Genomic DNA, 27,591 nt, shown 5'->3' with positions numbered 1-27,591 from the left:
ACAGCGAGTGAACTGCAGGGCCGCACCTCCAGCTGGGCCTAGGAGAGATGCAGAAAAGTCCCATCTCCGCGCCAGGCAGGGCAGCCAAGATTGGGGGGCCGGGGTGCTGATGAAGGAGCAGAGCGGTGTTTCCTGCAGCCTCCAAGAGCAAAGCTGCGGCCTAACGGGCCCGGTTCCCCACTCCCCTCAACTCGAAGCACAAGCTCTGCCCCAAAGGGACCCTAGATCGGGGTGGGGTGATGCACCCCTTGCGTGAGCATGGTCGGAGGCACAGCTGGCCTCTGGGCTGGGGTGACCTGCATGCAGCTGTGAGAGAGCAGTGGTATGATCTGGGAAACCCCGCCTTTATATACAGGACCTCTCCAGAGGGCTGAATGTGAAGAGAATATCCAGAGCTCTGGGGGGTGGGCAGCGTGTGCCCGGAATCTCAAAGCCCTGCATGAGTGCCAGGAAAGCTAAGTGGGGAGATGGGCACTCAAGCTTTGGGGTGGGGGAGGCTATTCCTCTCCACAGGGGAGAACCATGGTGCTCAGAAGTCTTGGCTGTATAGTGCACCCATGGGACCCTCCACTGGATGGCACTGAAGGTGGGGTGGAGGGCTCTTGAAGTACCTTCGCTCCATCCTGTAAGGCAGTGTTTTTCAACCATTTTGTGCAAAGGCACACTTTTTTCATGAAAAAAAAAAAAAAAAGTCACCGGACACATCACCATTAGAAAATGTTAAAAATTTAACTTGGGGCCGGAGAGATAGCATGGAGGTAAGGCGTTTGCCTTTCATGCAGAAGGTCATTGGTTCAAATCCCAGCATCCCATATGGGCCCCCGAGCCTGCCAGAAGCAATTTCTGAGCGTGGAAGGGCAGGAGGAACCCTGAGAGCTGCCAGGTGTGACCCAAAAACAAAAAAAGTTAAAAAAATTTAACTCAGGGGCCAGAGCAGTGGCACGTAGTGGTACGGCATCTGCCTTGCCGGCCCTAGCCTAGGACAGACCCACGGCTTCAATCACGGTGTTCCATATGGCCCCCCCAAGCCAGGAGCGATTTCTGAGGCGCATAGCCAGGAGTAACTCCCTAAGCGTCACGGGTGTGCCCCCCACCCAAAAAACCTCTGTAGCTATACTGACGATATATAAAGTAATTCTCTTGAATAGGGTATCAAATAAACGAAGAATTATTTTATAATTACTTTATTATGAATAATCTCATGATTGGTCTATGTGTGAGCCGAAGCTGCATGTTACGGATAAAAATTGGAAACTTTTCTCATGCACATCAGACAATATCTCACGGCACACTAGTGTGCTGCGGGCATAGTGGTTGTAAGTCTTTGTAAGGTATCTGCTTAGTAGCAGCTGCCCCCTAAAAGCTCCATATCACGGTGAAAGGGGTTTGGAGCCACGGATCTGGAAGTGGGTCAGGAACCAGCAGGCTACAGACACCCAGTTGGAGTCAGAGAGCATAGCAGGGAGCACCCTGGCCTGGAGTGGCCCCTGGCCCCAGAGAATCTGCCACCTGCCTTTTTCCTGAGCCTTTTTTTCTGGGAGGGACCCAGGACCCAGATGCCTCCAGCAGGGACTGTTAGGACCCCAATCATCCCTCTCAGGGAAGGCCTCATGCAGCTCACAGCCCACTGCCTGCTCCCCGACTCCCTATCCAGTTGGGTTTTTGTTTTGTTTGGGGGCCACATCCGGCAGCACTCAGGGCTCCCTCCTGGCAGGCTTGGGGGTCTCAGTGGGATGCTGGGGATCGAACACAGGCAAGCACCCAAAAATTGGGCTTTGGGGATGCAGAGGTGCCTAGAGGCACTGACTGGCAGAGGTCCAGGGGTACGAGTGGGCCATGGAGAGGGCCCACGGCTCCCATCCACCAACCAGTGTGCTGAGACCTACCAGAAGCAGGTACAATTTATACCTCCATGTTGGGGGGGGGGGGGCCAAAAGAGTCAGGTCTCAGAAGTCCAAAATGAACCTCTGGGACCTGAGCCAGGTACATGGGTGTCAAATAGTCCCCCAGCTCGTCCTGCTGACCACACACGTAGGGGCGCGTCCATACTGTCCAGGCTCCAGATGACCGGTAGCAGCAGGGCCTTAAAAAAAGAAGACTCGCCCCCCCACACCCTGATCTTCAACGCACTGCCTCTCGGAAACTTGAACTTGTAGTGGCCGCAAGGTGCGTTGCTCAGGAACTTGGCTTCCAGGGGTTACCCGTTATTTCTACTGCATGGCGAGAGAAAACAGGACAGAATATGAGGGCACGGCCCCCACTAGGCTCCAGGCTCCTAGGGGCTAGCCACGTCTGCAGGAGAGCAGAGCCAGAGGAGTCCCCAGCCAGGCCTTGCTGTCACCCAGATTGGGCACCACCGTCCCTGGGCCGGTGAGAGAACAGGATGTTTGTGCCCAGGAAGCTCAGGGCTTAGAAAGGAGACAGTCATGGTGCCAAGCTACAGTTATGGTGCCAAGCTAGGACAGGGCCCAGATGGGATGTCTGCAGAGCCTATAGAAGGTCCAGACCAGTCAGTGTGCTGGAAGGCCTGGGAGGAAAACTGGGGATGCGAGAAAGTGGATCCCAGGCTGCGTTCTCACATTCAAACTGGCAGAGAAATTACAGACTTAGGGACTTTCCAAGTTCATAAAAGGCTGGTGGTTGTTTTGTTTTGGGTTTAAGATCCACTCCAAGCCAAAGTGCTCAGGGCTCTGGAGACCATAGTTGGAATCGGGGATCGACCTGGGTTGGCTTGAGTATAAGTCAAGTGCTACCCATCGAGACCATTGCTCTTGCCCAGTTTTCGTCGGGGTTGAATATTTTCTGAAGTTTTCCTTTTTTTTTTTTTTTTGGTTTTTGGGCCACACCCGGTGATGCTCAGGGGTTATTCCTGGCTCTGTGCTCAGAAATCGCTGGCTTGGGGAACTATATGGGACACTGGTTATCAAACCAAGGTCTGTCCTGGGTCAGCTGTGTGCAAGGCAAACGCCCTACTGCTGCACTATCACTCCGGGCCCCCTCCGATTTTTTTTTTCTTCTATTTTTTCTTTTCTTTTTTATTTTGTTTTTGGAGTCACACCTGGCTGTACTCAGGGATTACTACTACCTGGCTCTACACTTAAGGATCACTCGTGGCAGGCTTGAGGGAACCATACAAGATGCCAGTGATCCAAGCAGACGGGTGTGCAAAGCGAGCGCTCTCCCCACTGTGCTATTGCTCCGGGTAACACATCTTCATTTTTAAAAAAGCTGGAGGAGTGTGCAGGGCAGTAGAGACCTTCATCCTGACACTGAAACCCCAGAGTCCTGGGCTCGGAGAGATAGCACAGCGGCGTTTGCCTTGCAAGCAGCCGATCCAGGACCTAAGGTGGTTGGTTTGAATCCCGGTGTCCCATATGGTCCCCCGTGCCTGCCAGGAGCTATTTCTGAGCAGACAGCCAGGAGTAACCCTGAGCACCACCGGGTGTGACCCAAAAACCAAAAACCAAAAAAAGAAGAAAAAAGAAAAAACCCAGAGTCCCAAGACAGGCTCGCACACCCCACTTCCTCACTCCAGTCCCACTCAAGAACTATTGACCATGTTCTCATTTACTCACGATGTTGCCCAGAGGCAGGTTTCCAGGACAGACCCTGGAGCAGCCCTACTGTGACATCCAGAGGGTCTTCAGCCATATCCGTGGCTGAACCTGCGGGGACACCTGCGTGTGGTTTGGATCATAGCCCCCTGGATGGTGAGACTGCGTGTCCCCTGGGTGGCATCAGCAACACCCTCCTGAGAGGTGACACTCTCTTCCGTTGCCGGTTCACCAGCTGTACCCACTGCAGGAAGCGTCTGTCTGCTCTGGTGCCCTTCTTCTATCCAGACCATCCCCGCTAATTGGGTCCTGTGAGCCCAATGCTTACTCTGGATGCGCACCCGGAAATTTCCTCTGCTCGCCTGTGTGGGGTGCCCGATGCTGCAGAGAAGCTGTTTGCTCTGTGGAAACTCCACCTGTCTGCTTGTTTCCGCAGCCTTTTGCTCTGGGGTCACATTCATCAAAGGGACCCTAAGACCCATGTTCCAGCTCACAGCCTGTGGCGCTCAGTCAAGTATGAATCCTCCTGAGTCAGAGTCTGCATTCAGGGTCTGGGGCTCACAGGCCTTTTTTTCAAGAGAATGCCCTGACCGCCCATGAGCACATTCTCACAAGTGTGGGCCTATGTCTGGGCTCCACTCTGACTCCCTCATCTCCTCTCAGGTCTATTTCCAAGCCAGTCTGAACATGTGGCCACAACCACGATGCTTCCAGCTAGGTTTCATTCTCCAAAGCCTTTGCTGGATATTTGGGGTATCCCCCATCTCTTTTTTGTTTTTGTTTTTGTTTTTGGGCCACACCTGGCGATGCTCAGGGGCTACTCCTGGCTGTCTGCTCAGAATAGGCTCCTGGCAGGCACGGGAGGACCATATGGAGACACCGGGATTCGAACCAAACCATCTTTGGTCTTGGATCGGTTGCTTGCAAGGGCAAACGCCGCTGTGCTATCTCTCCAGGCCTTATCCCCATCTCTTAAGCACCATTGGGTCTGTTTCAGTCATGCTGTGCTGTGCTGGGAAAGGCACCATCTCTCCCGGCTGGCCAGGGCAGGGAGGAGACGAACAGAGCTGACAAGACAGATGGAGCAGCTCCTAGTTGAGAACTTTAGCATGGAGAGAAATTTAACTTCCCCAGAAGAGCAAAGAGGCCCACACGGGGACACTCACCACGATTTTTTTTCATGTGGAAATACATTGATGCATAGATGGATCACAACATATGAGGAATGAATCACAGTGTATGATCAAAGGATCACAATGTACAAGAATAGATCAGTGTAAAGAGGGACCACAGGGTATGATAGATCACAATGTCCGTGCTGCACAGAATGAAGGGATTCCAGTGTTTATTGCATTGAAATGGGCAGGAAGCACAAGCACCAAGGGGAGCACAGTGGAGGATGGGAACAGCAGCTAGATGCCACGTAGAAGCCACAGAACTAATAATTAGGGCAAGTGGCCTCAGCAGAATCCCAAAACCCAGGACAACTGGGGCTGACACAGATGGACCTGTGCCTACTTGAGCCTCTGGGACCCTCAATGTGAGATGGCTAAGCGCGATGAAGTACTCACCAGACAGAGAACTCAAGGCCCGCTCAGCTGCTCACCCGCAGCGTCTCTCCAGGCTGCCACTCATTCTGGGGCAGCATCCACACCTTCCTGGTCCCCCCAACTTCTCTTTGACCAATAGACAAGGTTTCGGTCCAGCTTCCGCTGCAGCGATGTGTAGTCATTTCTGCTTATCGGCGTCTATGAAGGAAAAAGGAGGTGAGAGGAGCCAGGAAGAGTGCAGACTCTGCTAGCAGCAGAAGAGACTTGGGGCCACAGTCCCTGCTGTAAATAAGCTCAGGAGCATGGGAAGAATCTGGGGCACTAAGAACACCAGAGCAGCAGGAAAAGGAGCAGACACTAAGTGTTCCCTCCCTTATAAGAGGACAGATCTCGAGGCCAGAGCGATAGCACAGCAGTAGCGCTTGCCTTGCATGCGGCTGACCCCAGATGGACCTGGGTTCAATCCCTGGCATCCCATACGGTCCTCCAAGACAGGAGCAATTTCTGAGTGCATAGCCAGACTTAACCCTTGAGCATCACCAGGTGTGGCCCCCCCCAAAAAAAAACAAACAAACAGAGGACAAATCTCAAGCATCTGGATGCAGCGCCTGGACCGCTCAGAATCAGCTGCTCAGTGGGGGCTGACTAGTATCTGAGCACTAAGATCTGAGCACCACCAGGATGGCCCACCCAACAAGGAAAAAAAATCCACCCCTAAGTAGGTGTCATTTGTCAGGCCCCAAGCACCCTCTTCCCCCTTTCCCCTCCCTCCTGTGGGCCTGAGACCACACACCCTGTAACTCGCGATCCAGGCTGGAACTGGAGGAATTTCTGCTCCCAGGCATCCCTCCAAATCCTGCGTCAGCAGGATGTCCTGCTCCTCATCTTCTTCATCCAAGAGATCCGCTTTGTTCTATTGCAGTCTCTGGGCTTCCTCCAGGGCGCGGACGCTCATGGTCCGAGTACAGACTTCTCTCTACTTCCATCTGGAAGTGTAAAAAAAGGCAAGGAATCTCGATCAGGGGTAGAAAAGTGAAATAAAACCCAGATAGAATCAAGCTAGCACACCGAACAAACTGGACCGTCTACCACCTAGCTTAAAACCAGATTAGCCCCATTACCACCTCTTCTCTTCTATCACCCGTGTCCCAGACCAGCTCGGGCCACATACTGCCCTCGTTCCACTCGAGAAAGCCCAGGGAAACTCCACCAACCTCTCCCCTGCCCTCTCAACCTCTTATCTCTGGTGCTCGCTGTAAAAACCCATAGAAGCAGGTTCCAGGCCCAGGTAGCCCTCCAGGGTAACCCCACTTTGTCCTTGCAGTCTCCCAGTAATCCAGGATTACTAGGCACAGCACGGAGCGCAGTTCCCATCCAGGCACGAAGGGAGGCCTTCCCTGCCCCCCTTCGTCCAAAACTGGGGCTCCTGAGCTTGGAAACCCTGGGGGAAGGGCCTCCTCCAAAGAGGTCCATCAGGCCCGGAGAGATAGCACAACGGCGTTTGGCCTTGCAAGCAGCCGATCCAGAACTAAAGGTTGGTTGGTTCGAATCCCCGGTGGTCCCATATGGTCCCCTGTGACCTGCCAGGTGCTATTTCTGAGAGAACAGCCAGGAGTAACCCCTGAGCACCGCCGGGTGTGGCCCAAAAGCAAAACAAAGAGGATCCATCAAAGACCAGCAACTCGGGGCCACTTGACAGGTGGGAGGGCTCAAGGCACCGGCTAGTCCCAGACCCAGGATGGCAGGAGCCGGGATGCCAGGCAGGCGCCGGGATGCCCCAAAAAAGCTCTCCCATCTCTGCTGCTTCCCGAGGGGCTTTGACAGTTCCGGACCCACCTGCTGCAGCAGCTTCGCCATCTCCTCCTGCATGGGGGTCAGCGGCTTGGAGACCCGCGGGGGCCGCTGCAAGCACAACGCGCCCCACAAGCGCCATGGAGATCCGCTACTTGCAGGCGCGGGCGCCAATGCCAAGCCGCGGCAAACCCAAGCTCCCGGCACCGCGCACGTCGAATCTCCGCAGCCCGGAGCCGCCCGCTGCAGAACCGCGCGCTATGGGCGACGCCATCTTTCCCGCTTCCCAGAGAGCCTTTGCGGCTCCCCAGAAGCCCCCGCGCGGCTCCCAGAAGCCCCCCGCGGCGGCCCACGTGACCACGGCGCTACGTGCCCAACCCGGAAGTGCCGGGCAGAGAGCCATTGCGGCCTGGAAGGGCCGCGCGGTTAAATCGTCGTGGGGCCCAGGTAGGTTCCCCCCTTGTTGAACCTCGAAGTTTTTAACCCGCTAATAACGGAGTGCCCGAGCCGGAGAGGAGCCGCCGGGCTTGGGGGGCGAGAGCGGCAGGCTCCTGAACGTTGCCTTCCCGCCCCCTATTGCAGGCGGCGCCCGACGACGGCTACGGAAACCGGCTGGGTCCAATCCAAGCCGATCATGCAGGCGCTGAGAAAGAAACGCGGGCTCACGGCCTCTTTTGGGGGGCCCGGCCCGATGCCTTCCCCGCGAGCAGGTAAGACGGGGTGATGGACTCCGAGCGCCTGCCCTGAGTTAGGGGGCTGCAGGCACGCTTGAGCCGTGCCTCATTTAGCTCTCTGTGCCCCCCCCCCAGGGTCACCCCCAAAGTGGGGGTTCGCGCCCTGCTCACAGGCGTCCCCCGGCTGCAGGACTCAAGGACCGAGACGCAGGTCGTTAGAGAGCGCCCACCGTGGACCCAAGCCGCAGCAGCTTCAGGTGAGAGCCATTCGGGGTGACCTGAACTTTTGTCTACACTTCAAGCCCACTTATAGCGTGTACGCGTGGGCCTGGAGGGCGCCCTCATGACAGATGGTCATTGATATCCTGGTCCCCAGTAGCTGCAACAGGGAGGCTCTTTCTTGGGGCGGTAGGACAGGCTCCCCTCCGTCCCGCCCAGGCGATGACAGTGTCAGCTAACCGAACGCCTGATGCTCCCCCCAAAGATAGGGCATCCAGAGGTGCAGGTGACTTTGTGGCCTGCCAAGCAACACCCACATGCTGGGTGTCTCATGAGCCCCTAAATTTAGTGCTGTCCCAGCTGTAGGAAGCTGGAGGAGCTACGAAAAGAAGGAAGGAAGCAGGAGCCCGCCATACCTGTTTGCGTGTCGCGTGTCCGTTTCCTACCTGCTGGACACAGCATCTCTCCAAGATCAAAAGTCCACCCCCACCAAAACATCAGAGCTCAGATTCCAGATCAAGACCCCCCTAAGTGGTAAATGGTGAGAGAGGCAGGTGCCAGCGTAGAGTGGGGAGCTGCAGGGGATCAGAAAGGAGACAGAACTTCGGCCTTCTGAGACCTAGCTGTGTTCTGCAGCCACCAGAAAGGCCCAGAAAGTGGTCGGTGGGCTCTGTGGTCTTCTCCATGAGCCCCAAGTCCAAGGGGGGGATCCCTCGGGAATTGGGTGACAGTGCATGTCCCGGAAGTCTAACTCAGGCCCCTTCTGGCCCCAGCATCTACCACCAGCACCGGACAGGAGAGCCCACTGCGTTGGGCTGGTCGCAAGTTTGAGGAAATCCCCATCGCACATATCAAGGCCTCCCACAACAAGTGAGTCTTGAAGGGGAGCGGGGGGGGGGGGGGGGGGGGGGGTTCCTGGGGACAGGCAGAGTCCCTCCGCTACAGGGAGCAGGGTGTGTGGGGGTGTTGTTTGAGGGTCTCAGCACTCTGACAGTACCATCCCATTACCAGGGTGTCCACTTCAGGCCCCATCACAGAGGGGTGTGAAGGACCCCCACCCTCTGCCCCCTAGGAGGGTTCTCCATCTTCTCCCGGAAGCCCAGGGGTTAAGCCCAACTTCAACTTCCCTGACATCTGGGGGCACATAGGCACAGGCCACTTGGGGCCCACAGAGTGCTGAGGTGAATACACCCCGTCTTCTCTCCCCATCTCAGCACCCAGATCCAGGTGGTGTCAGCTGCCAACCAGCCCCTGGCCCGCACATCCTGTGGCACCGAGGGCTTCACTAATGCCAAGAAGGGTACAGGCATCGCAGCGCAGACGGCAGGCATCGCAGCCGCATCGGTGGGCATGAACTGATTGGGTGCCCCCAGTCTGGCGGGGTGGGAGTCCCCACACTTGAGCCCTCGGGTTGTCGCATTCCTATGGGCCTAAGAAATCCTTTAAGAATCCATGTCAGGGGGTCTGGATAGCATGGAAGTAGGGCATTTGTCTTGGGCGCAGAAGGACAGTGATTCGAATCGCGGCATTCCATATGGTCCCTCAAGCCTGCCAGAAGCAATTTCTGAGTGTAGAGTCAGGAGTAACCCCTGAGCGCAGCCGGGTGTGACCAAAAAAAAAAAAAAAAAAAAAACAAATAATCCATGTCTGGGGCTGGAGAGATAGCACAGTGGTAGGGCATTTGCCTTGTGTGTAGAAGGGCGGTGGTTCCAATCCTGACATCCCATATGATCCCCCGAGCCTGCCAGGAGCGATTTCTGAGTGTAGAGCCATGAATAGCCCCCTGAGCACTGCAGGGTGTGACCCAGAAACAAAACAAAACAAAATCCATGCTCTGGGGACAAGAAGCACAAGCAGAAGGGCATTAGCCTTGCAAGCGCTAACCTAGGACGATCCCCTGGCATCCCCTATGGTCCCCCAAGCCAGGAGCGATTTCTGAGCGCATAGCCAGGAGTAACCCCTGAGCGTCGCTGGGGTGTGCCCCCCCCAAAAAAAAATAATAATCCATGCCCTGGGGGGTCTCAGCAGAGTGTAGTGAGGGACTTTTCTGGAAGCTTAGAGACTTTCCGTAATGAGCTCGCGGTGACCTAGAGAAAGAAAGGAGAAAGGAACTGCTGCCTGAACTTTGGTAACTTACTGCAGCCTCCCTTGGTAATTCCCTAAATGCTGCAGCAGTCCTCTGCCTTCCTCAAGTCACTGTACCCTATGGCTCGGATCGGCCAGCAGGTGGCAGCACTGCCAAGCAGGCAAAGTCAGCTGTGTGCTGGGGGGTGAGGGGGACCTGCTTTCCCCCCCTACAGCAGCTGCATCCCCTTTTGGAGGGGCCCGCCCTGTTTGGACACTGACACCTCCTCTCCTCTCCTCTCCTCTTCTCTCCAGAAAGCTCTTGGAAAGGGCGTGACCCATATCCGAGTCGTGGTCAAGGGCCTGGGACCCGGACGCCTGGTTAGTAGTAAGGCCTGGGGCAGGGCATTTCTGGGGGTGCTGGGCACAGATCTTGCAGTTAGATCACAGAGTTCCCAGGACCCAGCCTCTGGCACCACCAAGAAATTGTCAGAGAGGGGGCTGTCTTTGTGGCTGCTTTGGGGTGACTGAGCCTTAGAATAGGGGTTGAGCAAGAGTGGAGAGTGCCTGGAGGTGTGTGGAGGTTGAAATGTCCGGGAGCTGTGTGGGGCTCAAGGCTAGCTGCCCACAAACCTATTCTGTCCTGCAGTCCGCCATCAAGGGCCTGACGATGGGAGGCCTGGAAGTAATCTCCATCACCGACAACACCCCCGTCCCACACAACGGCTGCCGCCCCAGGAAGGCCCGGAGGCTATGAGGCCCCACAGGATGCTGGTCAGGAGGAAGCCACAGTGGCAGGGAAGCACTGACCGCTCCAGCCATGGTGCCCGCACCCAGAAATAAAGACTGTTCCCACTATGCATGTGTTGTCCGTCCACAAACGTTCATGGTGTCCCCGCCTTGCAGAACTCCAAGCCTGGTGCAGAGAGCCCAGTCCTGGTGAAAGTACCTGCCTCATGTGTAGCCAACACATTTGTTCCCTCAACACTGCCAGGAGTGACCCCTGAGCCCCGCCAAGTGTGGCCCCAAACTAAACAAACCCAGAGCCAGAGCTGTGGAAGGGCCGGGGTGCTTCCAGCCAGCCCCCAACATAGCCCCTTTGGGGGTGTTTCCACTGCCTCATGGCATTTGAGGGGGCACTCCAGTGAGACCCAGATCCTTATCAGAGTACTCAGGGTCAGCCACAAGGCAGGGACAAGATGGCAAAGCGACAGAGATGGGAGAAAGGAAGATCCTCTTGAGTTACACAAACTAAGGCCCCTAGACAGCCAGAGAAGAGGTCTGTCCCTTTTAGGTCTGAGAATCATGAGGAACCCCTAACTTTAGGGGCAGTTGCCCGGGAGGTATCTAAGCCCCAGCTCAAGTAGGGGGTGGCTGCTTTTCCCAACTGGCCTCACTGGACGATTGCTGCCAGACTATTGGGAACACCGTTAGCTGGACTTGCTGTTCTGCCTTTCCCTCCCCTCTGGTCCTCTGACCTAGCCCTCACCTTGGTCCTAACATCAGCTCTCCCTTTCCCAGCCAAGGGAGTGACTGTGAGGCTTCCTTGCCTTGCCTGTTGCCCTACGAAACCCAGTTTCGAAAACTTTTGTTTTTTTGGTTTTGGGGTCACACCCGGCAGTGTTCAGGGGTTACTCCTGCCTTGGGGGACCATATGGGACGCCAAGGGATCGAATCACAGTCTGTCCTAGCCTAGCGCGGGCAAGGCAGACACTTTACTGCTTGCGACACCACTCCGGCCCCTAAAAAAAAAAAAAAAAAAAAAATTTTCTTTAATAGAGTCCTGTCTACAGTGGGCCCTGACAGATGGGGACACACACCGTCCCTGGTCACCTGAACTGCCAGCGGGAGCAAATGGGCAGTGGAGTGGTGGAAAGTAAACAGGTGCAGGCTTCCCTGAGACATCCCCCCCACCCCCATGTCATGTCTAGGATCACAGCTGTGTCTGACATCACCCAAACTCCCAGCACAGTGCTCTGCTAGTTGGTCTCTCTCCTCCTCCCAGGATTCCTCTCTTGCTCCTCTTCAGTCCCCACTGTGTCTCCCAATGTCCTCCCAGACCCGACTCTTAAGTGCAGACCCTCCAGGTCCCAGTATATAGGGCCAGTAACTCAGAGGCCCCCCAGGCAGAGGTGGGTGGGAGAGCCAAGGGCCTGTGGAAAGCACCCACTGGGCTGAGGTTCCGAGTCTGGCTGCTGGCCTGGGGGAGGGCCAGTGACCTTGTGCCGTGCTGTCTGCACAGGGGCTGAGGGACGGGCGCCCTGTTTCCATGGTGCCTGGACAGCTCTGCCACCCTGGCCTTGCCTGATCCCCTGGGACCCAGAAGAAATGTCACCAGGCCCAGCCACCTGTCACCCAGCCAAGCTTGTATGTGTCCCCTCCAGATGGGGCTGGGGTGAGGGAAACACCAGGACTGGGGGCAGAGTGGGGATGTAAGCCCTTCACCTGTCCCCGAGGGCCCTGCAGCCTCATTAACTCCACGCTACACACAGATGTTCTCGCCCTGCTCCTGTGTCCCCAGCAGCGAGGACACTGCGAGACGGGAAGGAACAGGCTGTTCCTGCAGACTGGAGACATGTATCTACCCACAGTCAGGCCAGAGCAAAAGAGGCGGGGGTAGGGGAAAGCAGTGAACAGGGACGGAGGGATAATGATGGGGTGGGCAGAAGACGGAGAGTGGCTGGGCAGTGGATGGTAGATGAGTGGATCCATGCAAAACTAGAGCTGAGGGGCTTTGGGCTGAAATACTTAACAGGCATTTCCACCCAACACAGCCCAATAAAAGCCCGTAGTGCCCAGAGACAGCCTACCCCCCCCCAGGCCCCTCAGGCACGCTCACACACATCACAGCCACCCCCATGATATGACAGGAGACCAAGCTCATGGCCGGGGAGAAACCATGGCTTTTCCTTAGGATGAGCCACTGCAGGGGGTAAGAGTGTAATTGGGTACTGAGTGGTCCTAGATACTAGGTGGGGTGGGGGGACTCCCACTGTATCTCCCTAGCTGCACTCAACTGTGGAACAAAGGTACAAATGGCGTAGGTGCACCCAGGAAGGGGCTGCAAAAGACAGAGGGTGAGTGCAGGAACATTCAGACCTTGGGCCTGGCCTCGGGCTTTATCTGACTTTAGGAGGAAGTGGCATCACTTAGGAAGGCCTTGGCCCATAAAGGGTGCTCAGCCCGACCCCACCGCTGCCATGGGGACCGCTAAACCAGGCCAGGGTACACCTAATCCAACTGTCACCAGAACTCAGCACTCACTCCTAGGCAAACAGCAGCTGCTGGTCTGCAGAGCTCGGCGGCCCATCTGCCCACTTCCTCCTGGCCAGCCTCGGCTGGCCCTAGACATCTGTCTCCCTGAAACACCCCAGTTCAACCAGTAGCAACATCAGTGATCCCTCCAAATCCCACCCAGAGTGAACTCAGGAATGAACCCTGAGCGCAGAGCCAGGAGTGAGCCCTGAACAAATCTGATATAGCCCCAAAACATACCCACCCCCAAAATATGAATCATCCCATATTAAATTGTAAATTAGAGGCCAGAGAGATAGCACAGCGGTAGAGCGTTTGCCTTGCACACAGCTAATCCAGGACAGACAGTGGTTCGATTCCCAGCATCCCATAGGGTCCCCCATGCCTGCCAGGAGCAATTTCTGAGCGCAGAGCCAGGAGTAACTCCCAGAACGCCAATGGGTGTGACCCAAAAAAACAAAAATAAATAAATTGTAAGTTGACTTAAGAAAAATTAAAGAGGGGCCAAAGAGATAGCATGGAGGTAAGGCGTTTACCTTGCATGCAGAAATTCGGTGTTCGAAATCCCGGCATCCCATATGGTCCCCAAGCCTGCCAGGAGCAATTTCTGAGCTTGGAGTCAGGAGTAACCCCTGAGCGCTGCGGGTGTGACCCAAAGACCAAAAAAAAAAAAAAAAAAAAAAAAAAAATTAAAGAGATTTTTGCTTGTTGTTTGTTTTTGGGTCACACCTAGCAGCACTCAGGGGTTCCTCCTGGCTCTACACTCAGAAATCGCTCCTGGCAGGCTCAGGAGACCACACAGGCTGCTGGGATTCGAACCACCGTCCTTCTGCATGCCAGGCAAACGCCCTACCTCCATGCTGTCTCTCCAGCCCTAAAGAGATTTTTTTTATGATGTGACTTCAGAGGACTCTGCACCCCGTCAGAAGTGAGAGTGAGGAGTCAAGACAGCCCAGGCAGCACCCTTCTGCCCCCCTCCCCTCTGCTCTCCCTGCAGCACCAGGATCTGAACCCTGAGCCTGGTAGCATTACCCCAAGACTCATCTGCATGCCATGGTGCAGGGGAGTCCAGGCCGGCAGCCTTGCCTATGGGCTGTAGCTGCTGCTTCTGGTCTGTGCTGGAAAGCACAAGGGAGGGAGCCAGAGGGCCAGGGGCAAGCTCCAATAAGGGGGGAGAGATGGACAAGGGCCTGGTTCCTGGGGCAGCAGCGCAGGAGGGGCAGGGGCCCAGTGTGTCCCCTGTTGAGCTGCAGAGGGAGTGAGCGAAGCGGCTCCAGCTGGCGGGGAAATGAGTCGGAGCCCCAGGAAAGCATGTTCCAGTCGCTGATTAAATGCTAAATGCGCGCACTTTTCCTTCCGGGAGCTGTGAAATGCGCCTAATGAATGCAGGAGCCTGAGCTGGGCAGTGTGGGGAGGCCCTGGGCGCCGATGCCCACCTGCCTCTGCATGGGAGGCTGGCGGGAAGAGGATCCACTGGAGCACCCCAACACACACACACACACACCCAGGGCTCAGCTCTTAACACAGCTACCTCTGCGCTGCTTCCCAGAGCCTGAACCTGTGTCCTGGTGTCTTTGAGGGGCCCCAAATGGTTGGAGAGGAAGAGCACAGTGTCCCCACACCCATATGCCCAGTGAGTCACCCATAAGCTTACTCAAGAGATGTGGATCGTGAAGTGAGGCTGGTTGGCTCAGCAGTGAAGTGGAGTGCTGGCCCTTGCACAGCACCTCTCTTCCCCCCCCCCCCACAAAAAAAACCACCGAACCAGGAGCAGGGAGATGGCTGAGGGGTTCAAGCCCTGCAGTCCCATATTCACACATTCCTACAGCACCTCCAGGAAGGAGCTTCCAATATGGCTAGGCACAGAGTGACAGGACAGCAGGGAGGGCATTTGCCTTCCATGCCACCAGCCCAGGCTTGATCCCCAGCAGCCCTTGGGGTCCCCAGAGCACCACCAGGAGTGGTCCCTAAGTGCAGTCAGGAGGAAGCCCTGAGCACTGCTGGGTGTGGCCCAAAAAAAAGAACTAGGGATGGGGGGTGCAGTATTCTGACCCAGTGATATGCTGAGGCCATGAGCACAGGAGCACACACATCTCAGACTGAGGCAATTCCACTGAGGCACCAAGTTCATAATGGGAGGGCCAGGGAAGGGGGAGAGCTGAGGTTGGCAGGAGGGCAAAGGAAGGATTGGGCCAGGTTGAGAGCAGAGGACTTGGCCCTATTGTTCTCCACTCAGGTCTGGGCCAGATCCCCGCTGCCAAACTGAGCCTTTCCCTGGTCAGAACTGGGAACAAGGAAACCAGGTTCTGGAAAAATCTCTGCCTCAGATCCAAAGTGCCACAGAGTCTGCAGAACCAGTTTAGAAGGGGGGAGCCTGGGGCCGGGTGGTGGCGCTAGAGGTAAGGTGCCTGCCTTGCCTGCGCTAGCCTAGGACGGACCGCGGTTCGATCCCCCGGCATCCCATATGGTCCCCCCAAGCCAGGAGCGACTTCTGAGCGCATAGCCAGGAGTAACCCCTGAGTGTCAAATGGGTGTGGCCCAAAAACCAAAAAAAAAAAAAAAAAAAAGAAGGGGGGAGCCTGTCACAGACGGGTAGGTACTGGGTAGGCGAACAAATGCTGCAACCACACTGTCCCCCACCCCCGCCCCCATCTTCAGCGTGGAAACTAATGTTCTCACTCCTTTCCTGGACACGGGCAAGCCTGGTGACAGACGCTGCTGATTACAGATAATTATATCTGAGGGGCCCCCCGTGGGTACACTTGGGGGGATGACACCGCGTACTTCAGAATAATGAAGCTGCTGCCAATCTTTTAAAAATTATCTCATTTAGGCTTTTCACAAAATTACCCGCTTCTCTGCAAGGACAGAAGCTGAAGGAGGCTTATTCGCCCTATTTACATGGAAACTTCTCTCCAAGACAGCCAGAGGGTGCAGAGAGGAGGAAAGCAGGGAAAAGCAGGAAAAGAGGAAGATCTGAAAGCATGAAGGAGTGAAGGAGTGAAGGAATGAAGGAGTGAAAGGATCAATGAGTGTGGGCAAGAAGGAAGTGAAGGCATGAAGGACTGATGGCATGAAAGAGTGAAGAAATGAAGGAGTGAAGAAATGAAGGGGTGAAGAAGTGAAGGAATGAAAGTGAAGGGGTGGAGGAGTGAAGAAATGAAGGTGTGAAGTGAAGGAATGAAAGTGAAAGGGTGTAGGGCCTGGAGAGATAGCACAGCGGCATTTGCCTTGCAAGCAGCCGACCCAGGACCAAAGGTGGTTGGTTCGAATCCCGGTGTCCCATATGGTCCCCCGTGCCTGCCAAGAGCTATTTCTGAGCAGACAGCCAGGAGTAACGCCTGAGCACCGCCGGGTGTGGGCCAAAAACCAAAAAAAAAAAAGAAAAAGAAAAAGAAAGTGAAAAGGTGGAGGAATAAAGGAGTGAAAGGGTAAAGGAGTGAAGAAATAAAGGAATGAAGAAACAAATGGATAAAGGAGTGAAGGGAGGAAGGGGTATAAGAGTGGGGACCTCCCACTCAACCCTTTCCAGGAGCCCTGGGGGAGTTGAACTCCCAAGGCCACAAGTTCGAGGTACTCCCCACTTGCCGGCCCTCTTCACAGGGTGTGTATTCTACCTACAGCCAAGCCCCCGGCCAGCCTCAGGGAGCAGCTGAGTGGGTCTTATATGCTGCCTTGCCTGAGTCAGCATCAACTCCCCTCCGGGACCCCTCACCAGCGCCCAGACTCCTGGGTATCTCCAAGACCCGAATTAGGCGCCAGGTGCTCAGAGGGTGAAGCGATCAGCTTGGGGGCTCCTGATGTCCCTGGGGAACAGCGTGACCGGCAGAAGGGCTGAGCGTGAGGGGCAGCCCCTAAGTTAGGTATGAGCCCTGAGCTCGCTGCAGGCAGGCAGGCAGGGGTCAGCTGTGGGTGCCAGCTGCAGGTTTCTCAACCCAGCGATGCCAGGTACCAGTTCCTGCAAAGTTCTGTCACAGACAGCATGGACTGGCATGTGCTTCCCACAGAGCTGGAGCAGGGGCTGAGGCAGTATCCAAGAGCCTGCCGGGCCAGCCTTCCTCATCTGCTGTGGACACACACGGGGCCCTGCCAGCCGCTGCTGAGGCCAGGCCGAACTAAGAAACATTGCAGCTTTACTCCTTCCTGGAAATGGCCGGGCGAGGCGTCAGGAGTGAGTCCATGGGTTGCCTGCTCCAGGCCACTGACCAGGCTGCCAGGACAGAGAGGCCGCAGTCCTGAGCACACAGGGAGACCTGGCCTCAGCCAAGACTCCTAGGAGAGGGGTTCTGGGGTGCAGGCCCCTATGTGCAGCAGTGGCGCATGTGGAAGTTGACGACATACTCGGCGTTAGTCCGCTGCACAGAGATGGCAAAGGGCTCGAACGGGTGAAAGGTGAAAGCCACGAGGCGCCGCACCGTGTGGCTCACCGGTCGGCCAAGCAAGCCCGCCTGGATCTCAAACTTGAGCAGCCCTGAGTCCCGGGCATAGAACCTGCCAGAAAGGGGGGCCAGGGGAAAGAGCACAGCAGGGAGAGAGGGCGTTTGCCTTGCACACAGAAGCCAACCCAAGTTCCATCCCTGGCATCCCACAGGGTCCCCCTCAGCCTGCCAGGAATGATTCCTGAACAGAGAGCCAGGAATAACCCCTGAGCACCACTGGGTGTGGCCCCAAGAACAAAAACAAAAGGAGAGATGGGGTTTGGCACCTCTCTCTCTCCTCTTTCTCTACTCTCTCTCCTTTCTCTCCTTTCTCTTCTCTCTCTTCTCTCTCTCTCCTCTCTCTCCCTCTCTCTCTCTCTCTCTCATATATATATATATATATATATATATATATATATATATATATATATATATATATATATAAGAAATTTAAAATCCCTCAAGGTGAAGGAGTGAGTTTCTCCCAAACCAGCCAATTCCCAGAACTGCCCCCCACTGGTTCCTGCAACTAAACTCAGAGCCTGATTCGTGGGGAGCCACTGAACTGAACTCAGAGCCTGAGCCTGACTCGTGGGGAGCCACTGGACTAGTTCCAGTACAAACTCTTGGGGCCCGAGCCATGGGTGGACCCAGAGTAGATGTAAACTGACAGCCACACTCCCGTCAGAAGGCCTTGCCTTGGCTGGTGGCCAAGGTGGCCTGGGCTGGGCTGGACTGACCCCGCTTGCCACAGCACCCCTTACCTGATGGGGTGGTCCCCACACGTCTTGGGCCGCTCCATGACCGACACCCACTTATCATCGTAGCTGAAGAGAGACAGGTCGAGGTAGGGGCTGCCACTGTATGACTGGGCACTGATAGGCAGCTGACCCAGGAGGCGGCGCACGGCCTCTGTGTGGCCTCCATACTTCGCATTCACGATGGTGTCCTTGAACCTGGGTGGGCAGCAGCGAATCAGCACAGTAGAGAGAGAGCACGCAAGGGAGAGCTGGAGTGTTGCCAACAACACTCCAGCAGGAAAGAGCATGTGTTTGGGGGACAGAGGGAAACCTTCCAAAATCTTCATTTTCTTTATTTCTTTTTTTTGGGGGGGCCACACCTGGTGGCACTCAGGGCTAACTCCTGACTCTGCACTCAGGAATCACTCCTGGCAGGCTTAAAGGGCCCTAAAGGATTCCAGGGATTGAACCTGGGTCGACTGCGTGCAAGGCAAATGCCTTCCCCTCGGTGCTATCACTCTGACTCCATTTTCCCTATTTCTTAAGACTGGCAACTACTTATCAATCCGTACTTTTTATTTTATTTTATTTTGGTTTGGTTTTTGTGTCACACCCAGCAGTGCTGAGGTGTTACTCCTGGCTGTGTTCAACAATCAATCCTGGCGGGCTCAGGGGACCATGTGGGATGCCAGGAATCGAACTCAGATCAGTCCTGGGTAGGCCAAATGCAAGGTACCGCTGTGCTATCTCTCTGGCTTCAATCTGTACTTTAAAAAAGTCTTGACAGGCGGGGCCAAAGAGATAGCATGGAGGTAGGGTGTTTGCCTTGCATGCAGAAGGATGGTGGTTCTAATCCCAGCATCCCATATAGTCTCCTGAGCCTGCCAGGAGCGATTTCTGAACACAGAGCTATGAGTAACCCCTGAGAGCAGCCAGGTGTGACCCAAAAATCAAAATAAAATAAAATAAAAAGTCTTGACAGGGGAGCTGGAGAGATAGGACAGGGGAAAGGGCACTTGAGCTGACTCAGCTTTGATCCCTGGCACCCCAGAGGGTCCCCTGAGCCCCTGAGCTCAGGAGGTATCCCTGAGCGCAGAGCCAGGAGTGAGTCCTGAGCACCGCAGGGTGTAGCCCAAACATCCCCACTCCCCTAAAACCTAACTCCCTAAATCATCACAGAAAGGGCCAAGAGAGCTCAGTCACTCTGGGTAGTGGGGACGGACAAGTGGGGAACAGTGTGGGGTATCAGCAGGTCTGCACAGGGCTCCACACAGCAGGGCCAGAAAGAACATGACACAGCCAGCCATTCGCAGGGCCAGGCAAGGCGAAGCGCGACGTGGGCCACTCACCGGCGCTGGATCTGCCGCGCGAAGTTATTGCTGGAGGCGGAGCAGGGGAACTGCACATCGCTGTGCAGAGTGGCATTTCGGAAGAGGTCACAGAAGTTCTCGAAAAGCTCCAGGAGCTCGTCCGACGTGTTCTCAAACACGGCCACCACCTCAGTCGTCACCATGTTATACAGCACGAAAAAGGAGGCCTGCTGGGCAGGGTGGGTGGCTGGCTTAGGGAAGCCCTGAGGACGGTAAGGGCCCCAGCTTCCTCCACCACAGGACCCAGGCCAACCCAAGCCTCAACTGGGTGAGGCCTGTGCCACCAGAGGCCTGAAGTTGGCCACCAGCCCTGGCCAGAACAGTTTCAGGGGCTGGAGCAACAGCACAGCAGGAAGTGCGCTGTCCTGCAAGTGGCCAACATGGGTTCAATTTCTGGCATCCCAGAGGGTGCCCTGAGCTCCACTAGGAGTGATGCCTAAATGCAGAGCCAGGAATAAGCCCAGAGCACTACCAAGTGTAACCAAAAAACAAGAACAAAAAGAGTGACAGCCATCTAGTGTCGCGGTTGCATCTGGATATGATCTGTGTCCATCAGCCTGCCTGGAGCATCCCATTGGGACTAGCAAGGGGACAGGCAGGGAAACACTGGCCATGGGACTGGCTTTCTGCTGCAAACTCTGAAATAAGCAATGCACTGAGCTTGCTTTGTTTTTTTGTTGCTCTTTTGGAGAGGACCTCACACCCAGCAATGCTCAGGGATTACACCTGGCTCTGCACTCAAGAAACATTCCTGGGGGCCGAAGTGGTGGCAGATGTGCTATGGCTTGTGCATGTGCTATGGCTTGTGCATGTGCTGACCCAGGACAGACCTCGGTTCAATCCCTAGCATCCCATATGGTCCCCCCAGCCAGGAGCGATTTCTGAGCGCATAGCCAGGAGTAACCCCAGAGCATCACCAGGTGTGGCCAAAAACCAAAACCAAAAAAAAAAAAATAATTAAAAATAATCATTCCTGGCGGTGCTCAGGAGTTACTCCTGGCTCTATGCTCAGGAATCACTCCAGGCAGGGCCAGAGATAGCACAGCAGTAAGGCATTTGCCTTGCAAGCAGCTGATCCAGGACAAATGGTGGTTCGAATCCCGGCATCCCATATGGTCCCCGAGCCTCCCAGAAGCGATTTCCGAATGCAGAGCCAGGAATAATCCCTGAGCGCCGCCGCCGGGTGTGACCCCAAACACCAAAAAAGAAAAAAAATCATTCCTGGCAGTGCTCAGTGTCATTGGTTACTCCTGGTTCTGTGCTCAGGAATCACTCCTGGTGGATGCAGTGGACCCTCTGGGATACCAAAAATTGACCCCAGGAAACCACATACAAAGCCGACACCAAATGTAATGTAATGCTTCTGATGTCTAGGGTAGCCAAGCCTGGCCCTCTTGGGTGTCTGGCTGCCGTTAGCAGGCCCCTAGAAGGTGCAACCTACCCCACCTACCTGGGAAGGGTCAGTGACACGCAGCGTGACCACATCCTCGCTCGTGTACTTGATGAACAGGTGGTTTTCGTCCAGCAGCTGCATCTTCCACATGCGCAGCTGCCGCAGCTGGTCAAAGTACTGGAAGAAGCGGCGCTTGGCCACGGCGCTGCCGTCCTGCTCGGCCCGGCGCCACAGGTAGACGAGCAGCCGGTGCTTCAGGGAGTTGATGAAGGGGTCGCGGAGGGGCTGGCCGTGCCCGCAGGCCCATCGCGTTGGGCCTCGGGGAAGACGGCCGAGACGGTCAGCAGGTCGTCCTCGTGGCAGAAGCGGCCGATGGTGCGCACGTCCATGAAGGTGCCTTCGGGAGTGACCTGGAAGACGTGGATGGTCTGCTGCTGCACCGACAGGATGGCCAGCATGTTCTTGTACAGGTAGAGGCCCTGGTTGTGTGACAGCACCACCTTATCACACTTGAAGGTGCGCGTGTCGCACAGGCGGCCAGAGTGCAGGTCCACGATGTGTAACGAGTAGTCCTCAAGGGGAGACCGTGGGTTGGGGGGTGACCGACTCGCTGTTGCGGTAGACCTCGTGGAAGGGTGGGTGTGGCTCGTCGGGCAGGTAGGCGGCAGAGCCCACGATCACGCAGCGACAGTCGTCGGTGAAGAGGCTGCACTCGCGGTTCAGGTGCTCGCCGTGGGCCGCGACGCTGGTGATGTGCAGCAGTGCAAAGAATCGTTCAAAGAGGCGACCCCGCACGCCCGCTGCCCGTGGGTCTCCGCCACCACCGCCGCCACCGTTAGCTAGTGTCTCACCCGAGTAGCCTTGTAGCAGGTCCTCGGCCGCCTGGCAGCCCTGGTACTCATAGATTTCCAGCGACGTCTGGTCCGAGGAGAAGGCGATGAAGTAGCGGCCATCTGGGGAGAACTTGCGCAGGAAGCAGGGTGGCTTCTCCACGTTCACCACCGTGAAGTTGGGGAACACGTTCTGGTGCAGCACCCGAACCTGGTGCCAGTGGGAGCCTGCCCGGCCCGAGCTGATGCGCCGGCGCTCCAGCCGGTGGATGACATTCTGGTTCTGGATCCGGCGTGGGCTTGATGGTGGACGCCGGAGGCGCCATAATCGCATGGCCCTCAGGGACCCGAGGCCGGACCACAGCGACTGCACGTCGGGCAGGGCGCCTGGTGACTCAGGTTCAATCGCCGGCATCCCCGAGGGTCCCTGTCCCAAGCGAGAACTGCTAGGTGTGATCCCAGGGCACACAGGGAGGAGGAAGGCCGGGTGTGGCCCCAAAATAGAGACAAAACAAAAATTAGATCATGACTTTAATGACTGGGATTTCTGTTTCAGTTTCTCATTTTGCTCCAGCCACATGACGGGAAAATGAAGGCCATGCCCTAAGCAGAAGGCATGCAGAGAAATGCACTCCCCCACCCCAGATCTGCAATTATCCCCACTTCTGATCCCTCCACCATAAAGAGGTGAACACGATCCACAAATTGCTTTTCAATAAGAGAAAACTTGGGGGGGCTGAAACAATAAGGCGTTTGCCTTGCATGCAACTGACCTGGGACCAACCTGGGTTGGATCCCTGACATCTCATATGGTTCCCTGAGCCTGCCGGGAGCAATATCTAAGGGCAGAGCCAGGAGTTACCCCTGAGTGATGCCGGGTGTGACCCAAAAACAAAACAAAACAAAAAAAAAAGTGATAAAACTTAGGGCTAGGCCCACAGTAAGATAAGGTGCTTGCATTGCAAATAACTCGCTTGGGTTTGATCCCTGGCATCTTATGTGCCAGGAGTGATTCCTGAGTGCAAAGCCATGAGTAACTCGAGCACAAGTAATCCCTTCCCCCATACCTCCCTGCTCAGAGAGCTCATGATATTCTGGGAGAAGCCACACTCATCTTAGGCTTGGCTATGTGCTCAGGGTCAAACACGGTTTGGTCATGAGCAAGGCAAGCCCCTCCTACTGCTATATATGTCTCCAGCCACGAGCCGGCAACTTTCACTGCTGCATTTCTGCATTTCTAGAGGAGCGGGGTTTATACCCGTCTAAAGTGAGCTCCTGAGGACCACCTCACACACCAACTCGCCAGGGCCGTGTGCCCAGGAGGTACCCAGGGGCTGATCCTCCTGCTCAGAAGGAAGCCACTCGCCCAAATCTGCCCAAGTTTCGCTTGCACACGCCCAGCCTCATAATGGAGGAGTACGAAAGTGTGTGTCTGTCCCGTCCCTAAGTCAAGTGACTATTTGCATTTGCATGAGGGCCTTGTAGGACTTTTCCTGGCCTGGGGTTCCCTTTTAGAACCCTGGATCATCCAGTTTCCTGAACTCTCCCAGTCAGCGCAGGTCCCCCCTCTTCCAGGCTTTGATCTGGGGGTGGAATTCGAAGCATTCTCTGCATTACTCATGGGTTGGGCCAGGCCAGCTCAAGCCACCAGCCCAAGGCAGGGGGGCAGATCAAATCCTTGTCCAGGGGCCACCCCCAGGGCGGGCCTCAGTTTCCCCCCAGGGGGAGTGGGGACGGCCGCTGGGATGCCTCTGAGATCATGACTCTTGGAAATGAGGTCTGAGTATCAGGGGGTCAAGGCCTAAGCCCCTGGGTGCACCCTTGGAAGGAGAACCCAGGGTAGGCCTGCGCAGGGGTCAGGGGTCAAGGGGCGTGGCTCCCCAGGACCAGACCAAGGACAGGCTCGGAGGGTGTGCCTCGCAAGGGCCTCACCTGTCGGCTGCGGGACTCAGGGGGTCGAGGCCGGGGACCCCAAGGCCTGCCCCACCCCCGCCATGCCTCTGGCCCCGACGCGCGCAGCAGCCCAGCCCCACTTCCGGCTCGCACCGGAAGTGAGGGGCAACGAGAGGAGACGCGCGGGAAGAGCGTCGCGCAGAGAGTCGGAGCCGGGAGCGCGCTCACCCTGGTGGCCATTAAAGGGAAGTGCAGCCTCGGATTCCTCCCCTGGTGCTCTAAGGGCCAGTGTGAAATTCTTCAACCTTTTTTGTGCAAAGGCACACTTTTTTTCATGGACAAAAAAAAAATCAAGAGGCACACCACCATTAGGAAATGTTAAAAAAATATATGGGCCGGAGAGATAGCACAGCGCCTTGCAAGCAGCCGATCCAGGAGGGACGGTGGTTCGAATCCCATCTTCCCCTATGGTCCCCTGTGCCTCCCAGAGCCAGGAGTAACTCCTGAGCGCCGCCGGGTATGACCCAAAAACCTAAAAAAAAAAAAAAAAAGGAAAGGGCAGGGCAGGGCAGGGCCGGGCAGCAGGGAAGGGAAGGGAAGGGCAGGGCAGGGCAGGGCAGGGCAGGGCAGGGCAGGGAAGGGCAGGGAAGGGAAGGGAAGGGGAAAGGGGCAGGGCAGGGCAGGGCAGGGCAGGGCAGGGCAGGGAAGGGAAGGGAAGGGCAGGGAAGGGCAGGGAAGGGCAGGGAAGGGAAGGGAAGGGAAGGGAAGGGAAGGGAAGGGCAGGGCAGGGCAGGGCAGGGCAGGGCAGGGCAGGGAAGGGAAGGGAAGGGAAGGGAAGGGAAGGGAAGGGAAGGGAAGGGAAGGGAAGGGAAGGGAAGGGGAGAGGAAAGGGAAGGGAAGGGAAGGGAAGGGAAGGGAAGGAAAGGGGAGAGGAAAGGAAAGGAAAGGGGAGAGGAAAGGAAAGGAAGGGAGAGGAAAGGAAAGGAAAGGAAAGGAAAGGAAAGGAAAGGAAAGGAAAGGAAAGGAAAGGAAAGGAAAGGAAAGGAAAGGAAAGGAAGAAAATGTGAAAAAAAAATTAACTCTGGTTTTGGAGAGATAGCATGCAGGTAGGGTGTTTGCCTTGCATACAGAAGAGGATGCAGAGCCAGAAGTAACCCCTGAGCACTGCCAGGTGTAACTCCCTAAAAAGAAAAGTTAAAAAAAAATTTTTTTTTTTTTTTGGTTTTTTGGGTCACACCCGGCGGTGCTCAGGGGTTACTCCTGGCTGTCTGCTCAGAAATAGCTCCTGGCAGGCTCAGGGGACCATATGGGACACCGGGATTCGTACCAACACCTTTGGTCCCTGGATCGGCTGCTTGCAAGGCAAACACCGCTGTGCTATCTCTCCGGGCCCAAAAAAATTTTTTTAAATATGGAACGCTTCACGAATTTGCGTGTCATCCTTGCGCAGGGGCCATGCTAATCTTCTCTGTATCGTTCCAATTTAGTATATGTGCTGCCGAAGCGAGCACAAAAGTTAAAAAAAATTAACTCTATTGACTGTATATAAAGTAATTATCTTGAATAGGAATCAAATAAACACAAAGAAATGATTTTATAATGATAAAGTATTTTATAATGATTTGGTTTATTTGTGAGCCGAAGCCGCATGTTACGGATGAAATTGGAATTTTTCCCAGAGCACACCAGACAATATCTCACAGCACACAAGTGTGCCACGGCACAGTGGTGGAAAACGCTGCCCTAACCTAGTCTATGCCTTCAGCAACCTGCCTAGCACCCGAACCAAAGCAACATTAGAAGCTTTTGTTTGTTTGTTTGTTTATTACTCTTTTTGGGGGGGGTCACACCCAGCAGCGCTCAGGGGTTACTCCTGGCTCTAAACTCAGAAATTGCTCCTGGCAGGCTCGGGGGGGCCACATGGGATGCCGGGATTCGAACCCCCGTCCTTCTGCATGCAAGACAAATGCCCTACCTCCATGCTATCTCTCCGGCCCATGTTTATTACTACTGTCTCTGAGCTCAGGAATTACCCCTGGCAGGCTCGGGGGACCCTATGGGGTCCAGTCAGTCGTATGCAAGGCAAACGCCCTCTCCACTGTGCTATGTCTCCACCCCTTCTGGGCCAAACCAGACACAGGATGAACAGGCCAGGCGGGTAAGTTCTCCTAGCTCTCTGCATCAGAACAGGAGTGATAGCAAAGAGGAGAGAGCATTTCCCTTGCACGCTTCTGACTGAGGTTCGATCCCCGCATTTCACAGGGTCCCAGAGCCCTTCCAGGATTGATCCCTGAGCAAGCACAAATCAGGAGTAAGCCCTGTGCACAGCCTGCATGCTCCCCTTCCAAATGGCATCATTCTTGAAAAATGAGAAATGCACCACCAAGTGATTTTACACTCTAGGTGTCACCTTCGCTCCCCCCTAAAAGCAGTTTGGGGATGTGGGACACATCCATAGTAAAGTGGAAAGCAAGCGTGCACACCTGCATTCGAATTTCCTGAGTCGCTTGGGTTTCCTGCCCCCTCGAAATCCGGGGCGACATTTCCTCTCTTCTGGTTGTCATGACAACAGAAGGTGATGCAATGGAAGGCATCAGGCAGTCCACAAATGAGGCTGAGTCCAAGCAGGTCCCCCAAAATATTGGTCCTGATGACCTGAGCTTGACCACCCCCATCAATGACCTCCAATCTTGGGCTTCCAGTTCTCTCTCTGCACCTCCTCTCATATCATACGCTCCTGACTTTTTTTTTCTTTCTTTCTTCCTTTCTTTTTTTTTGTTTTTTTGTTTGTTTGTTTGTTTTGGGGTCATACCCAACAGCATTCAGGTGTCACTCCTGGCTCTACACTCAGAAATCGCTCCTGGCAGGCTCTGGGACCATACAGGATGCCAGGTTTCGAACCACCGTCCTTCACATGCAAGGCAAATGCCCTACCTCCATTCTATCTCTCTGGCCCCATCAATCACTTTGCTTATTTTTCTTCCAAACACTAAGTCCTGCTTGGAACTGGGCCCAGCAGGTCCCTGGGTCAGTCCCCAGCTCATGGGAAGAGGGTGCGTCCTTCCGTTCCAGGGTCCCTCAGCAGCTCAGAGCCCCAAGAAGCAGCTGGAGAAACTTCACAGTTGTCCCAGTGGGGACACACACATCCAAGAACCACTGTACCCCTACACCTCTACACAAACCCTACCTTCAGGAGTCTTTCCAGGCTCTCTAGAAGGCCAGGCACACCCCAAATACCAGTGGTGACAAGATTACCACATTCAGGAGCAGGGCCTGCCCAGGAGCTCACATTCAAGTCAAAGGGTTGCAGGTGGTTTGGTCAGAGTGTTAGCACAGAGGGGAGGGCATTGACCTTGCACGTGGCCAACTTGGAGTCAATCCCCAGCACCCCATAGAGCATAGGGACTCCCCAACCCAGCACTGCCAGGAGTGATTCCCTGAGTGCAGAGCCAGGAGTAAAGCCTGAGCATCACCAGGTGTGACAAAAAGAAAGAAAGAAAAAGAGAGAGAGAAAGGAAGGAAGGAAGGCAGGAAGGAAGGAAGGAAGGAAGGAAGGAAGGAAGGAAGGAAGAGGAAGGAAGGAAGGAAGGAAGGAAGGAAGGAAGGAAGGACGGAAGGAGGGAGGGAGTGCAGGAGGGAGCACGGAAGGACGGAAGTAACTACTGAGGGAAGGAGGGAGGGAGGTAGGAGGGAGGGAGGGGAGGGAGGAGGAGGGATGGGGGAGGGGGAGGGAGGGAGGGAAGAAGGGAAGGAGGGAGGGAGGGAGGGAGGGAAGAAGGAGGAAGGGAGGGAGGGAGGGGGAGGAAGGGAGGGAGGGAGGGAGGAAGGAAGGAAGGAAGG

At 55.5% G+C, this 27,591-nt stretch overlaps 3 protein-coding genes and 1 non-coding gene across 4 annotated transcripts; 1 reads left to right on the top strand and 3 right to left on the bottom strand.

The window, feature by feature from the left end:
* Positions 1–221: 221 nt before the first annotated feature.
* Positions 222–7,208, bottom strand: MRPL46 (mitochondrial ribosomal protein L46). The gene is given in 12 exon segments (XM_049783945.1): positions 222–306; positions 359–455; positions 2,032–2,196; positions 3,576–3,665; positions 3,896–4,025; positions 5,161–5,208; positions 5,210–5,302; positions 5,894–5,950; positions 5,952–6,053; positions 6,055–6,090; positions 6,941–7,084; positions 7,086–7,208. Coding segments are annotated over 12 exon segments (1,131 nt in total). The 5' UTR covers positions 7,170–7,208.
* Positions 7,209–7,529: 321 nt separating this feature from the next.
* On the top strand, positions 7,530–10,705 carry MRPS11 (mitochondrial ribosomal protein S11). Its single transcript, XM_049783944.1, has 7 exons — positions 7,530–7,605; positions 7,705–7,826; positions 8,425–8,512; positions 8,562–8,658; positions 9,003–9,132; positions 10,168–10,233; positions 10,502–10,705. Exons 1-7 carry the CDS (start codon positions 7,530–7,532, stop codon positions 10,607–10,609), a joined length of 687 nt encoding a protein of 228 aa, XP_049639901.1. The 3' UTR covers positions 10,610–10,705.
* A 6,532-nt stretch (positions 10,706–17,237) lies between these two features.
* On the bottom strand, positions 17,238–22,316 carry DET1 (DET1 partner of COP1 E3 ubiquitin ligase). Its single transcript, XM_049783254.1, is given in 6 exon segments — positions 17,238–17,598; positions 18,290–18,481; positions 19,615–19,802; positions 21,086–21,309; positions 21,312–21,624; positions 21,626–22,316. Coding segments are annotated over 6 exon segments (1,755 nt in total). The 5' UTR covers positions 22,274–22,316; the 3' UTR covers positions 17,238–17,408.
* Positions 22,317–25,156: 2,840 nt separating this feature from the next.
* On the bottom strand, positions 25,157–25,262 carry LOC126023492 (U6 spliceosomal RNA). The gene has a single exon (XR_007500610.1). It is a non-coding gene; the product is annotated as a U6 spliceosomal RNA (small nuclear RNA).
* Positions 25,263–27,591: the final 2,329 nt, after the last annotated feature.

The sequence above is a fragment of the Suncus etruscus genome, chromosome 11 (assembly GCF_024139225.1).
Source record: "Suncus etruscus isolate mSunEtr1 chromosome 11, mSunEtr1.pri.cur, whole genome shotgun sequence".
NCBI lineage: Eukaryota > Metazoa > Chordata > Mammalia > Eulipotyphla > Soricidae > Suncus > Suncus etruscus.
The sequence above is the reverse complement of the archived record's forward strand: the minus strand, read 5'-3'. Positions and strand labels throughout refer to the sequence as shown.